The sequence below is a fragment of the Nanorana parkeri genome, unplaced genomic scaffold (assembly GCF_000935625.1).
Source record: "Nanorana parkeri isolate BGI_ZX_2015 unplaced genomic scaffold, ASM93562v1 scaffold123, whole genome shotgun sequence".
In the NCBI taxonomy this organism is placed as follows: Eukaryota; Metazoa; Chordata; class Amphibia; order Anura; family Dicroglossidae; genus Nanorana; species Nanorana parkeri.
Window position 1 is genome coordinate 2027531 of NW_017306391.1, and position 16157 is coordinate 2043687.

General features: G+C 41.0%; 1 protein-coding gene across 2 annotated transcripts in view; it reads right to left on the minus strand.

The window, feature by feature from the left end:
- Positions 1 to 676: 676 nt before the first annotated feature.
- SCML4 (sex comb on midleg-like 4 (Drosophila)) overlaps positions 677 to 16157 on the minus strand; it is a 45070-nt gene continuing 29589 nt past the window's right edge. The window contains exons 4-7 of one of the 2 annotated variants that reach the window (XM_018553532.1): positions 8846 to 9040; positions 5641 to 5907; positions 4184 to 4329; positions 677 to 1193 (exon numbers count right to left, since the gene is read on the minus strand). In XM_018553532.1, the coding sequence (XP_018409034.1) occupies positions 1068 to 1193; positions 4184 to 4329; positions 5641 to 5907; positions 8846 to 9040 (734 nt within the window). In that variant the 3' untranslated portion in view covers positions 677 to 1067. Of the gene's footprint in view, positions 1194 to 4183; positions 4330 to 5640; positions 5911 to 8845; positions 9041 to 16157 lie in introns of both variants that reach the window. The other variant, XM_018553531.1, reaches the window with a different exon arrangement.

Here is a 16157-nt window from a genome sequence, read left to right on the forward strand (position 1 = left end):
TGTTGCTCCATGTCCTTTCAGTTGTATGCACATCCCTTGCACTTTTGTATAGCCAGAACATACCTGGTGATTGTATGACTAATGGATCATTGGCTGTATGTAATGTCAGTATGTACATTGACATCCAAATATCCATGCAGCCATGCCATGGCAGTGGGTGACACAAGCAGCTGCACCAATGCCATGCTATCATACCAGTCTGCCTGATGTGGCAAGGAGTGCCAGGCAGGGCCCTGTTGCAGGTGTAATGATTTACACTTGGAGCCATCAGAGCACAGACAGGCCTTTCATCCATGTCAGGGGCCACACAGATGATAGAGGCAGGAAGAGGAGAGTAAGAAGAAGTTGGATCGGTTACAGACCTGCAGGAACCTCTGAACATTGACCTCATTGTGCCTGGGTGGACAGAAGGCAGTTTCGCCTTTCTGGGCGGTTTTTTCCACCCCCCTGAAAAGTGCCGCCCAAGGCAAATGCCTAGTTTGCCTTGCAGTAGATACTCCTCTGCTTGTAATACACATCTAGTCAGTTAGCCAATAAAATGAACCACTTCAGGAAAACATTTTCCTCCATCTATTGGCTAAGTTAATTTCTGGGTTTAAATGCATGATAAAGGCAAGCTAACAAGCATTTATAATGTGTTTTCTCTATATAAAAATGATTTGTGTAGCAGCCAAGTTGTATGATCAAAAGGGATTATTAAATAACAAAAGTAATACCTCTTGTTTTCAAGAAATTAAGTTCATATGGCAATTCTTGATTGGATGTTGCATCTAGGTCTAATCTCACAGCCCCTATCGTATAAATAGTGCAGAATTATTGTTTGTGATCACTTGCTTGTTTTTTCAATCAGAGAAAGAAGAAGAACAGCCATCTCTAGTAATATCCAACATGTTCAGAGGAATGAATTGTACTGAATACCTTTTTCAGTAATAAAGATATGAAATTTACACAACCATTTGTAAAACACAAGCCTGTGAAAAAATAAAAAGGAGGTGTTAGAATGGCCTTTGGATAAGGCAACATGTTACGACTCTTGTGTGTTAAAGTTCTGTTTAAATGTCTGAACTTTAGAACTTTGTTTGCTTCAGCTTATCAATATGGTAGCAAAGCTTCAGAGCAGGCCCCAGTTTTAGTCCCAAGTACTTCATAACCATGTCACTCCTCAGCAACAGCAGGGCATTGCCATCGATCTCCTGTAGAGAACAAGAGGAAGGTTAGCATGCACACAAATGTATATCAGAAGATAAATGATAATTTTAACTTAGCAACAGGTTTTTACTATACATTGACTGTTAAAATTCCATAATATCATGTTTGGAAATATAGCTGATGAGTGAAGAACCATCGGTGTACAGAATCCCTAACAAAGCAGCATGCTGTTTTAGCCATTCTGCCACGCTTCTTAAACAATACTGTACAATACCGTATTATGGCCAATCAAAATACTTATTTCCTATACTCCTCAGCTCCATATAGTGGCCATAATGTGGTATTACAAGATGGAATTTAAAAATAAATTTGACATATTAAGAAAATAGAACAAGAATGTGAATTGTTTATAAGTAGACAGGGCCGCCACCGGGGATATGGTTAGTACTCAAGTAAAGGGCCCCAGCAGCTTGGGGGGCCTGGGCTCCAACCAAGGAGTTTATGCTATAATATGTACAGTTGGTACGGTCCTCCACCCCCCGCACAATTGGTACCTTCCTGTGTGCGTGCAGGAAGGTTTTCAGGAGGCGGGGCTTATTTTTTAGCTGACTGAAGCACTGAAGAATAAGAAGGGAGCAGAGCTGCTGCAGTAGGAAAGGTAAGTGTTTTAAAGCTTCCTAGGGGTGTGTTGGGGGTACAGCAGCAGCAGCTTGGTGCCTGATGCTGGGCTGGGGGGCAACATTTGCAGAGGACAGCAGCTGGTACACAAGGCAGAATAGGGGCCCGACGCTGGGGGGGGGTCTTTGCAGAGGTCAGCAGCAGGTGCCCAAGGCTGACTAGGGGCGAGGGGTTGCGCAAAGGACAGCAGCCATGCCCGACACTAAACAGGGCCCAACACTGGAGGGGGGGTTGGCATAGGACAGCAGGGGTCAGTGTTACCTGTGCGGTGTCACCCCAGCAGGGTCAATGTTACCTGTGCGGTGTCACCCCAGCGGTGTCAGTGTCGCCGGTGTGTTGTCACCCCAGCAGAGTCAGTGTCACCTGTGCGCTGTCACCCCAACAGAGTCAGTGTCGCCTATGCGTTGTCACCCTAGGGGAGTCAGTGTCGCCTGTGTGTTGTAACTCCAGCGGAGTCAGTGTCACCTGTGCGTTGTCGTCCCAGCAGAGTCAGTGTCACCTGTGCGTTGTCACCCCAGCGGAGTCAGTGTCACCTGTGCGTTGTCGTCCCAGCAGAGTCAGTGTCACCTGTGCATTGTCGCCCCAGCTGAGTCAATGTTACCTGTGTGGTGTCACCCCAGCAGAGTCAGTGTCACCTGTGTGTTGTCACTCCAGCAGAGTCAGTGTCACCTGTGCGGTGTCACCCCAGCGGAGTCAGTGTTACCTGTGCGGTGTCACCCCAGCGGAGTCAGTGTCACCTGTGCATTGTCGCCCCAGCGGAGTCAGTGTTACCTGTTCGTTGGAATACACATAAAAATTTTATATATTCATATATTAAGTTGGCTGTAAAAAAAAACAAGCAGGTACAGAGAATGATGAGAGGGCAGACAAGACAACATGGGTAAAGGCACCAGAAATCAACAATACAAACTACCAAAAATGTGTGGCTACTCATATAAGAAGAATCACTGTGATCCAGGATAACTATTGATTTGCTAATCCCTACAATGTGATTCAGCACACATTTCCATTCTACAGGTCTTTACTATGCATATTCATAAAAATGCTCTCTGCATAGATCCCACATCCATAAACAAAATATTTCTTCTCTTCATGCCTGTAAATTTGAAGGTTAGATAAGTAAGTATTTCCAGACATTTCTATTCTGGTAGATAGAAACATGAGATTTTTGTTCACAAAACAATACCCTGATAACTATCTTAGTAGATTCCTGTTGACATTCCTGTGATGCTAAATTGGACTGCCTATGTTAACCTGAAAATGTGCTCATCTTTTCATTACTAAATGGCGTAATCAATAAACTGTAGAGAGAGACCATTGATCACAGTAGTGAAATGTACAGAAAACATGCTGTAGGGTATTCATTTCTCTGCTGCACTGAAATGATCATTTAAAAAAAAAGATATTTTTTCCGTCCAAGAAAATGGATTTTAACCATGTTGACTGGGAAATACTTTAAAACAACTTCTTCAAAGGCAAAGGATACATAACAGTGCAACAGCAGAACTGAGGATAAGCGGTGAAACTTGGTCAACATTACAAGTTTAATGTGGCTATCTTCTACAGCACTTTACAGTTAAAGTAGAAGTGCTGAATGTTTATTACTGTATAGGTAGCCTGATTGCATTACATTATAAATATTGAGGGTTTACTTGGGTTTTAACTAAACAGAGCATTCTCTTCATCACATATTATGGAAAAATGTTTAGGCTTTCATTGTGTCATCAAATTTAAAAAGATAGTAGTCACCAGCACCAGTAATGTGCAAAAAGGATAGGAATTTTATTTAATATGTCACATGCGTCAAGTTTCGGGGCCACGCAGGGTCCCTTCATCAGGGTGACATCGTGACTAGTCACGATGTCGTGACATATCAATAAAAGTGCTAACCTTTTTGCACATTAAAAGTGAGTGCTGGTGACTACTATCTTTACTTGGATTGTTACACGGCGCAATCCGTGTTGTCATTTCCAGCACCAACAGATATTTAATTTGGTTCAAGCGCTGTATGGTGTGCAGGTGATTCTCTAACACCAAATTTGGAAAGACACATAAGAGCGATGCAGGGCGAGGACATACTGCACAGTGGGCTGAAACTCTGTAAGGAGCAGCATATTTGTTATCCATACTGAGCCAACCTTGAACAGATAAGAGACAAGCATCAGAGAGAAGTGCATCATGTGTTTCATGATCAGTGTCATGCTTTGCCTTCCTTGATGCTTCTCTGCAATCAGCTTTGTTGTGTGTACATCTGATCGTTCCACACATACAGATAATTTCTCTATGCAGCAATACCCTGCTCATTTCTGTGCTACCATTTCATAAAGACAAGTTATTTTTTGAATTGCTCACATACATGTTTTCGAAAGAGGTCAACATGTGGGCCCAATGCCTGTGGGTCAGCATCCTTCACAAACCAGACAACATCTTCCACAGTCCAATTGGAGGGATCTTTACTAGATGGCCGTATGGTCTCCTGGTTCTCCGGGGAAGGGCTTGAGGCTGTAAAGAAGGAAATCTACTGACAAATCAGGCTGATTTTTGTGCATAGTGTAAACTCTTCATTTTGATTAATAAAGCTTAAAGCTGAATTCCGAGATGAGCAGGTATTGTCTAAAAAAAAAGAGGAATGATTATTCTTACGTGTATGCTTCCAGATCTGTGCAGTAATCCAGTGTGAAACTTTTTAATAATGCAGGAGCTTCCTATAATAAAGACCAATCACTGCTGATCTCTCTACTTGTGCTGGGTGACTGGTCTTGTATCCACCCCCTACAGGGTGACTGGTCTTGTATCCACCCCCTCCTGTAGTTTTCTGCAGACAGCCTGTAGTAGGTGGCCCTTGTGGACTTGCTTCCCTTTCCACAGCTCTGCTTCTATGCAGCACAGTGATGATAGCACTGCAATTAGGTTTGCATAGGCATTAGGTGGCCATAAAGTGGATTTATATCCTTTGTGGCTGCTAAGGAGTATTTTATGAATAAACATTTTTGAGCCCGGAGTTCAGCTTTAAATACTGAGTCAGTGCATAATAGGATTTATTTAATATAAAACTGAAACACACAAGAACCGGTATAGTACAGGGGATTATTCAGCAAATTATGGAGGTAACTACTTAAGAAAAATAAGCATTTGTCTTAACAACACTTAACTTAAGCTCCCTACAGATAGAACTTCACTAGATGTGGCTGGTTGCAAAGATATTGGAGAACAATCAGAGGTTTATATATACTCTTGACCTTGACAGACATACAGTACCTTGGCCTTTCTGGGAGAAGAATACATTCATTAGTGTCTTTCATATGAAAGATCTTTGGTGGTTGGATCATTCCCACACACCCGACCACCATTTTATGGCTGCATTTTACTTTAAGGAACACAGTTATTATATAAATAAAATCTGTTCAGTGGTAAACTATCTTTGCTGACAATAACAGTGTGTTATACACCTTCATTGTTCCGGACATCATCTAAAAGGATTCTTACCGATGTCACACGATCAAGCCAAATAGTCAGAAAACTAAAAACAAGAATCTATCTGTGACAGTGTTCATGTCAGTTTGCTCCAGGGTAAATATAACTCAGCAGATATGACTCATAGGGTTAGATAGCTTATAGGCAAGTGTAGTGAGGCAATAAGGCACAGCATTTCACATTGCCTGGTTGGCTTTTTATCTTTACACAACATAGTAGTAGATTTTCATGTACAAATAAACTTAAAGAAGGAGAGGGTTTTATAACAAATTTGGTATTTTCTATTCATAATTACTTATCTATTTACTATTTAGGTAAGAAAAAGGTTTGCTTTGTTACCACTTCTGTTTCCCTCAAGGTAACTTCCGCTCCTCGTGGGACTTGATGTTTGGCGTCTTAAGCCTGCTGATGCTTGACCTACTGAAGACATCTGACTGGACCGGTGATTGCATGAAGAGCTTCCTCCACTGCCCAGGCGTCCTTCACCATTGCTTTGTCTTCCAGGATAAAGGGAACTCATATAGTTGTAGGCAGAATCAGAAGGATCAACACTGTATCGCTTTGTATTGACAGGGTCCACCAGGTAATCTTCTGGTATGACAGTTTCTGCTAAGAGATACACCACTGCTTGAATATGAACAAGCAAATTGCATAGTAATGTTGAACAAAGCATTTGCCCATGTGAAATAAACTCTAGATGTTAAACAATGATGTGTAATTATTTTTCCAAATGTTTATTCCTTGATCCATTTTAGCTAAATACACACCAAATAAATTAAGGACAGTTGACTGTTTTTCCAAAGAGTTAACAGGTCTTGCCTGTTTGACTATAACAAATAACTGCTGAGAATCAAACTGATTGGCTAGAAAGCTACATCAGGCATACATCATATATGTGTGTACACCATCCGTCTGTCCATTGATCAGTATATTAGATGTTATAGTTAAAACTTATGAAGGGATAGATGATCTTCGAGCATCTAGCCACCAATTTAGCTTTTACCATTCATGTATGCAATATAGGATTTAAAATCTAACTGTATGCTGCAGGCAACTAGATTAGCTCTTCCTACAGGCACTAAATTCTGGCAAGTTAGTCACAGGAAGTTTTATTTATATATATTAAGGCACTAAAACATTTATATTTACCATAATGCAATCATACACTTGCTCAGCCTACTGAACTGGCATACATTTGAGATTATACTCAGCCCAAAGAATTTCACATTTTCATAGGTAATGGTAGATATTTTGGTGGTACCTTGTAATGCACATTTCAAACACAAATACAATGAAATGTGTTCAATAGTTTCAACATCCTCTTACAGGGTAATTTCCATGTGCCTTTGTTTACTAAACTACTTCATAATGCAAGACTTTGCAGCTGATTTACTAAAGGAGTTGAGAATGTTCACATACACAAAAAAAAGATTCACTTCAATCATGTGAAAAGCAAATTCTTGATTATTTATTTATCTGCACATGATTGAATAACTTGAGAGAATCTTAACTCTTCCTTAGTAAATCATCCTCAATGTTATTGTTAAAAGGGACCTGTTAGGATGGTAATGTGGGAGCTGCTATTGCTGACATGCTTGTAAAGATGCATTCTCCAGAGCTGTGATACTGAAAGTTTCCTTTATTATTTGGCAAACCACTGACCTGGAACAGCTTGCACATATAAAGCTTGTGTGTTTCAGGTGACAGACACCAAATGCTTGTTCCAACTCAATGACTCACTAGGTAATAAAGTAAGGATCAAGATGACTGCTCTGGAGCATGCATCTTTAATAACAAGTTGGCAACAGCAGCTCCCTTATTTCTATCCCAAAAGATGAATTTTAGTTAAGTGTGCCTGCTATGTGCTTGGTATGATAATACATATATTTATTGGTACAAAATTTTGATATCGATTTGATCAGAAGAATTGCTGATTTGGCTAATTCTTGATTTGCCTAAAGTAGATCTAAAGCCAAAGCCTTATTTTGAATAGAGTAGGGAGGGTTAAAACCTTTGCATCCCATTGTAAAAATGTATTTTTACCTTATGTTCTTAAAGGGTTCATTCACTTTTAAGGTTTTTTTTCCTAAAATCCATTCACATTATATCTTACAATGCATTAAAAAAATGCTGCTTTCTGTTTTTAAAAAATATGCATACTTTTATTAATGGAGAAGTTTTGGGAGAGTAAAATATACTCTCTCCAAATACTTAGAACCAGCAAGGGACACTGCAGCTGTCATGTGCCAACTCTTGATACTAATAGCTGAGCAATCACGTAACCAGTGATCACTCAGCTCATAATCTTCTTCCTGCAGAGCGTAGTGATCGTCGGTCATCGCTCCCCACAGGGATTTCCCCCTCTCCTTTCTGTTCCTCCAGCGCTCATTGGAAAGACAGATGGGGGAGGGGGTGCGCACAGCTAGCTAGAGAGGCAGAGCCAGCTGTCAATCAGGCAGTGGGAGGATCCCAGCAATATTGTCGCTATCTTTTCCAACTGCAGCATGGCTCTGTGCTGTCAGCATATAGTGGGCAGAAGTCCACTATCTGCTGACTTTGGGTCACAGAAATACATTAGAACTACAATGCAGGATTGCCCGTCAGATTTGCGGCCCAGTTCCTCATAAAAAAAACACTCGGATAGGAGAACTTGACTTGCTAAGCGCACATCTGTTTTCAGTCAAGCTGTTTTCTCAGCGTTTTGCCAGGAAAAGCGAAAGCAGATTGCGCATGTGCAGTTGGCATTAACCCTTTAAGATACAACAAGAAGTGAGAGGTAATCTCCCCAAAGTGAGGAACATTGTCCTAATAGGAAGATTTCACCTCTATTTCTGTTTTGGTGTCAACTTTAAAATGTTGGATTAATATGGATTTTAACTCTCTCACCACTGTATCCAAAATGGAAAAAAAAAAGGTTTGGCTTTAGGTACACATTAAAGCTGAACACCCAGATAAGCAAATACTGTTTAAATGCAAGATCCTGAATACTGTTTAAATGCAAGATCCATGTGTATTCTGGGTAATCTTGATGTGCTTTGTATATGTCTTCCAGTAATAAAGACCAGTCACTGCTGCTCTTCTTCCTTCTGCAAGGTGACTGGTCTTGTATCCGCCCCCTTGTAATTTGTAGGCAGCTTGTAGTGGGAGGGCCTGTTGGGCCCCTCCCACACCTCTGCTCTCTGCACAGACTATGTACAGCACAGTGATTGTGTCACTGCTAATGCACTTGCAATATCTGGGTTTGCAAAGGCATCTGGTGCACACAAAGTGGATTTATAGCTTTTGTAGCTATTCAGGAACATATTTAAATGACAGGTTTTGTGCCTGGAGTTCAGCTTTAAAAATCTGCATGCTGACCTGGCTCAATCTGCAGATGAGGTTAAAGAACCCATGCAATTGTGATCCATGAATTGCAATAATATCTGTAGGTTGGGCAAAACTGCATGCATATATAGGTGAATAAAAAGAAAATGCAATTCACTGATTCACCACTTGTCCACCACTACAAGTCACTAACAGGGATTCTTTGAAATGTGCGACTTACCTGTCTCCATCCTGCCAGTGTCATATTCCTTAGGGTTGTCTGAGGTGGTGCTGTACTGTACAAAGGGCTGATTGCTGAACAGATTGTCACAGATCAGACTGCGGCAGAGCTTTTTTAGGAAGCGCAGGACATACCCTATGCTGTTCACAACAGGCAGGCTGAGGAGATGCTGCTTTCCCTCAAATGAAGCAGACACTGCAAAACAGCAACAATACCATTATTTTATTACATACACTTGTCTTGCTGTCAGTTTAGCAAGAGTCAGAGCACATTCCGCAGTCTGGGGTAAACCTGCAGAGTACTGAAGACAGAAGAAGAGTGAGAAAATGGATCCAATTTATCAACCATTCTGGTTCCTCACATTTGTAATTACACAACAGGATATTTTCCTTGAATATGCTAAATTACAGTATCAGCAAATATGGAAAATAAGTGCTGCTTTGTTTATTGTATTGCTTAAGTACGACTGTGTGATCTGTTTAAAACAGCTTTTAAAGGCCATTAAACATTGCATCTGAAAATAGCATACAAATGCTGTATGTGAGTGGCTTATAGACATTAGAGAATAGTCTGACTTGTAGCTTTGATCTGGCTGTTGGAGGATGTCTTATCAGTCCAACCTCTGGCATATACTGTACATGAATGGTTATGGTGCAGAATGTTTATTCAGCCCTTCCCCATAACCTTCAAACCAAAGGTGTCACTGTTAATGGTCCATTTTTATCAGTGAAGTTTATAGGTAGGTTGGAGAATCTAAGCTGAAGTAGGGGGGGTGTCACTGTTCATGGGGCTCTTGGAATTGGAGGGCTTCCCAGACACACAGAGAAAAGTTTGTAGGAGAACATAGGTACTTGCATGCACGCTATGGTGACTGCATTTAAGTAGTGGGGTCAAACTTAAATTTTGTGAGAACTGCCAGATTCTCTATAAACATAGCATATCGATGCACAGTCTAATGCACGTTACCATTTATTTGTTGCATTTAACAATTTGGAAAGCATAACAAATAAAATAGGGCAATCTGTTTGGGGTCCTTGAAATTCACGGTCCCCAATAGACGTTAAAGAGAACCTGCATGGACAAAACAACATGTTCACCTTGAAGCCACATTCAACATGTAATGGTTACTTCCCCTCGCTTTCTTGGCTCTTTGCTTCTGGGAGCATGCGCAGATGAAACCATGAATTAGTTGATCCCATTTGGGGCTCATTACACAGGGCTGAGGATTCCCTCCTCACCCCTGTGTGACAGTGCTAGGCCACTTACCAAGCACCAGCACTGTCACCTGAGAGGACAGGGAGTGAGTCAGGTAATCCCCATTCCCATTTTGCTTCACTTCCCATGGCAAACAAATTGGCAGAGGAGAGAATGGAAGGGGAGTGTATGTGGGGGAAGCTGGGAAATAAGGCAGGCATTAATGTGGACCTCGTACTTTGTCTTGCATGTGCAGGTAGATCTCAAACATATAGTGGGGAATTTTTCAAAGCAACTATACAGTTTTAGCCTCTTAAATAATGTTTTCAATGTGCAAATGTGTTTAGGTGCTCCTTTTAAAGTGTGCGCCTGTTTTGAACGATTGTGCGTGTTTTGCGAAAGTTCGCAACGGTTTACATTTGCACTTGTCCTGCGGCTGTCTGAAACTGGAACATCACCGAACAAAACAATCGCTACTTAAGCGATGACCACTTCTTTCAAGAAGCGGACGTTAAGCTTTTTGCCTGGAGTTGCGAATCTTCTTTCCTGGAGTCTATTTAATCTCATTTATGAACAACATTACACTAGAAACATAAATCTGGTGCAAATATAGTATCTCACCGAAATGAGTACACCCCTCACATTTTTGTAAATATTTTATTATATCTTTTCATGTGACGACACTGAAGAAATTACAATGTAAAGTATTGAGTGTACAGCTTGTATATTAGTGTACATTTGCTGTCCCCTCAAAATAACTCAACACACAGCCATTAATGTCTAAACCACTGGCAACAAAGTGAGTACACCCCTAAGTGAAAATGTCCAAATTGGGCCCAATTAGCAATTTTCCCTCCCCGATGTCATGTGACTCGCTAGTGTTACAAGGTCTCAGGTGTGAATGGGGAGCAGGTGTGTTACTCTACATAACACACCTGCTCTACATAAAGATGCCTAGGCTATAAGAAGATTGCCAAGACCTTGAAACTGAGCTGCAGCACAGTGGCCAAGACCATACAGCGGTTTAACAGAAAAGGTTCCACTCAGAACAGGCCTCGCCATGGTCGACCAAAGAAGTTGAGTGCACGTGCTCAGCGTCATATCCAGAGGTTGTCTTTGGGAAATAGACATATGAGTGCTGCCTGTACTCACTTTTGTGAGATACTGTATATCCCATGTGACCATATGCGAGTTCAAACACTCGCAATTGCCATGATAAATTCCCCCCATAGTGTATTCAAGATTATTGCTGAACTAGAAATACCCTCCAGACAAGAGTGGCAAAAAGAAGAAAATGATACAGATTTAAAACAATGACAATTACATATTAAAGATGATATGAATTTTTAATAATTGGGTTTACATGTAATAATCATGCTAAAGTGGCCTCTTTAGCGATGGTATTACACAACTATGTGGGTAGGTTAAAAAAAGTTTTATTTGAACTGTATATGTAGCCATTTGGCTGAAGTTCCACTTCAAAATAACACAGGTTTGTGAGCATATGTCCTGTACTGCCTGCCAACTTATCATGAAAGCAGACCTGTCATGAGAGAAACATGGAGACAGGGATCGCTGATTTCACCTTCTGACAATGCTGGGCATCTTCAGACTTTTTCTATTATTTTCTACCATACTTTGTTTTAAGGTCAGTAACAAAGGGCATCTTGATTCAAGAGAGCAAGCTACACCAGTGCTAATTCTACAAATTAAAAAGATTTTCCTTAACCCCAAAACATCATGAATGAAAGATGCAGCACCTCACACACACAAAACCAAGTTTTTAATGCTGACTGTGACCCCACTGATGAGAATCACTATCTCTATCATTCCTAGTAACCATTGTCAGCAGGACTGAAAGTGGGGGAAATCCAACACTTTGAGCTTTGTCCTTAGAGCAGGAATATAGAGGAAGTCCTCTATAGGGGACAATTGCGGTGACAATTGTCCAAGAGGGGATTTCCCTCACTCTGGAACGATGTTCTCTTGTTTTCTGTTGTGTCTACGGGACAGAGGGTGAAGGCAAACCTCTTCATGGACACAGAGAACAAAATACAGGGGTTGTAATCCTTCCCTAAACTATCCAAAACTAAGAAAAAAGTTTTGGCTTTAAATCTACTCTAAACTAGTGGATCAGAACCACAAACAGGGGACTATAATTCTCACAGAGGTCAGCCCCCATAACTGTCATGACAAGTTTACTTTAAACAGGAGATGTGAAGCCTGCACTTGCTTTATTAGTGCCAACTGAATTATTTACAAACACTAAAGAAACCTTGAAAAAAGTTAAAGAATTGCATTTTTTTTAGACATTCTTTTATGTTTACTTTTTTTGATCCTTAAACATACTGGGATAAATAACTGTGAAAATAAAAGAGACACTGCGTGTGAGACGACCCTTTTTTCTCAATGAGTCATTTCTCTTTAGTCTTTAACATTTCCAATTATCTTTCTCAGCATTGGGCAATTTGTCTGCTGGAATACATTTTTTTTGTCTATGACAGTCATTGATGGTGTCATAAATTGTGCAGCATAATGATACATTAGTGGCAGCTCTGCAACCCACTATAGTATTCATAGGTTTGCCGGTATGCTTTGTTTGCGCCGGATTCTTTCTTGCTCTAATTAATTCTCTTTGTGGGAAAGACAGCTTACTAATTATCTCAGCAGCTACAAAATCAGGAACGGCTGCGCAATTTCACAAAGCTTTATTTGTATGTTTTTTCTATTTCGTCAGAACTAATGGTGTTTATTTCAAGTCATCCTTGTTTCATCTTTTTTTTTTTCTTTTATTCAGGAATGTGCCTGCTTCTAGTTAATGTTCTCTCTCCATAGTCTTTAAAACGACCGTCCGCTGTAATTGTCATAATTTTCCACAAAGAAAGTTGATACTTCAACTTGCATTCTCCAATACGGAACACAACACAATGTCAACTCACTGGGGGGAATGCATCAAAACTGGAGCAAATGGAATTTGTAGCAGTTGCCCATAGTAACCAATCATTTTCTCTCTTCATTTTGTTCAGTAAAGCTTTGTAAATAAAAGATAGAAGTTGATTGGTTGCCATGAACAACTACTCCGGATTTTGTCTGCTCCATGCATTCGGAATGGCACCCCAACACACCTTTCCAACTCCCCTGCGGTTATTATACTTGTGGTTTTCTACATTGCAAAATGGGACACTTTTCTTCCTGCTTTTTGGTGTGTTAGGCTTTCCACTAATTGTACCCCACCCCCAAGAGTAATATACAAAGATGTATCTGGGTATTACTGTTCTTAGTCTTCCATTTTCAACTGCATTGTTGTAAGCCCTAAAGAAGGAGGATGTGTTTGCCCTCGAAATGCATTGGCTATTTTATTGATTTGATTGAATTCTAAACATTAAACCTTTTATGGACACTTGATTGGCGCCCATCATTTCGAACCCTTTTCAAATTAAATGATTGGGCTGCCAATGTGACACAAGACATAACATTTGCGGAGGCAATGCACAAATTATAATGGGCCCTAAATGTTTGACTTCATTTAAATAAACAGAGCCTTTCGTGGGCTAAACAGGTGCTATTAGGGGATGTCCACTCCGTATTCCTAAAGCCCAAACATCCTTTTTTTAGTTATTGGTAAAGTTGGTAGAATTTATTTTTTGCCTTTTGTGTCACATTGAGGAGATTGTTGTTAATTTCCTGTCCCGTAGACACAAGGGGAAGTGAAAGGAAACCTCTCTAATGAGAGGGAAATGCCCTCTCAGACAGCTACCACTGTAACAGGAGTCTTTATTGGAAGATTTCCTTTCTATCTCCGTTCTGGTAAAATGTTGGATTTTCCCTCACTTCCAGTTCCAGTGATCATAGTCACACAAATACGAATAGAAAAGGTGAGAATCTCCCCAGTGGGGACAATACAAATTGTACAGAAGTTTCAGCCCTTCTCCACTTGATCTAAAACTAGAAATGTACAGGGTTATTTACAAAAGGGTGAAGAGTTTGGAGAAGGCAGGAGAAGTGAACAATCTAGGACAACTTAGCTGAGCTGGAAAGTGAGCTGAATTGGAGAAATTTTCCAAATCAGCTATTTTGGCCTAGATTGTTCACTTCTCCTGTCTTCTCCAAACCCTTCACCCTTTTGTGAATAACCCTGTTAGTCTTGGCTTCAGGTATACTACAATGTAACAAAGAGCAGAAACAAGTCAACAAGAACATTGCACGTTCAGAAATTAGCTTCTCTGATTCCAGTCTCACAGAGAAAAATAGCGGGCCAATCTATACTCACTGCTGCTGTCCTACAGACCTACGTCACAATGGTGGGATGGCCTCAAAATGGTATCTTAGGATTTAATAAAGAACACATACTGACACTCCAGCTAAGAGTGCCGAGCCCTGCCAGACTACCAAAGGTTCTAGCTAGTGACTCTTGTGAAATGCTGTCAGGAATATGTACTTTTTGTGTTCTGCAAATACGGTATATATTTGTTTAATTTTAAATAGAGTGGGAAACAGTTAGGCCCCTTTCACTTGAGCAGTCCAATAAGATCTGGCTGTCAGTTTTTCAGGCGGATCTGATCGGAAACCCAATATAATTCTATGGGAAGTTGGATGTAAACAGATGGCCACCCATTTACATAAGATTACCTCCAGGTCTGTCTAGGTCCGGGGAAAAAAAGGGACAGTGTTGCGTTTTAGTGACCTGAATAGGACAGATTGAAGGTAATCAGGTGTAAATGGACACATGTCCGCATACATCTTACTGCCCATAGAACTAACATAGGTCCATTTAGTTTTTCGTCCATTGCAAGATGGAGGAAAAAACTGAATGGAGACGGATATATCACAAAAGTGACATCCATTCCATACTGCTCCGATCAGGACGGAATGTGTGCACTTATCCCCTGCTGATCAGAACAGATGGTCACCCATGTGAAAGGGGCCTTATTATTACTGTCAAGTTTTCATTTCTGCCTTTGTCTCCTTTAGGCAGGTTAACCCTTACTTTTCTCTGTGGCACCAAGGCAAGAAATGAGGGATGGGGTTGTCACTGTGACAAAGACAAACAGCAATAAAAACATTGCCAGTCAACACTAGACATAAGCCCCAATTCAGATATAAAGTTGCTGCGGATGGGGGAAAAAATCTGGAAAGTATACTTAAAGCAGACCTATACTTAAAGCTAGAATGCACTGTCTAATAGGGGTTTATTAACACAGTTTAATGTGACAAAGAAAACAGTAAACATTTACTTTTAGCATAGAATTCTCTATTAGAATGTGAAAAGCACTCTATCACATGTGACACAGTGTCTAGACACCCTACTTTCTTCTATCTACGTAGCCTATCAGGCCTATGACATTATCAGAGGCATATCCCACTCGCTGCTGTTTCTGATTACTGGATTACATTAACCCCTTCATGACTGAGGCCCTTTTTTCAATTTTTGCACCCATGTTATATTCCACATTTTAGGCCTGAAAATGACGTAAAACCCCCCAACATTATATATTTTCTGAATCGCAGACACAAAGATCGCCGGTCCCGGGCCCGTAGGAGGGGCAACGGAGCCCGGGAAGCACGGCGGGGGTGTCCGGCGGGGGGGGCGGCCCCTTCTTCGGGACGCAGAAGCGATCTGGCGACAGGTAAGTCGCCAGGATCGCTTCTGTTGTAAAGCCGACAGTCGGCTCTACAAGTTTAAACAGAGTCCCGGCGGCAAAAGTCGCCGGGAGTCTGTTTAAACAGCCCCGATGCTGGCGACGTACACTGTACGTCGTCAGTCACGAAGGGGTTAATGCTGTCTTTCAGAAGGCCGGGTCTTTCACCTCCACTATTATGGGGCTGCGTTGCAGACATACAGTGATGTGGAACGCATTTAAAAGTAGGCCAAGGCAAAAGTTTGCATTCACTTTAATGGTGCCCTTTAATTATTATTATTATACAGGATTTATATAGCGCCAACAGTTTGCGCAGCGCTTTACAATATAAGGAAGACATTACAATCACAATACAACCACAAGACAAGATGGTAAGGAGGGCTCTGCCCCTGAGGGCCTTCACACCTGCACTCTGTATAATAATGTGCTAACAGATGATTTTTTGCCTGGCTGCTAGCTCTTAATTGTGGCCAGAACTG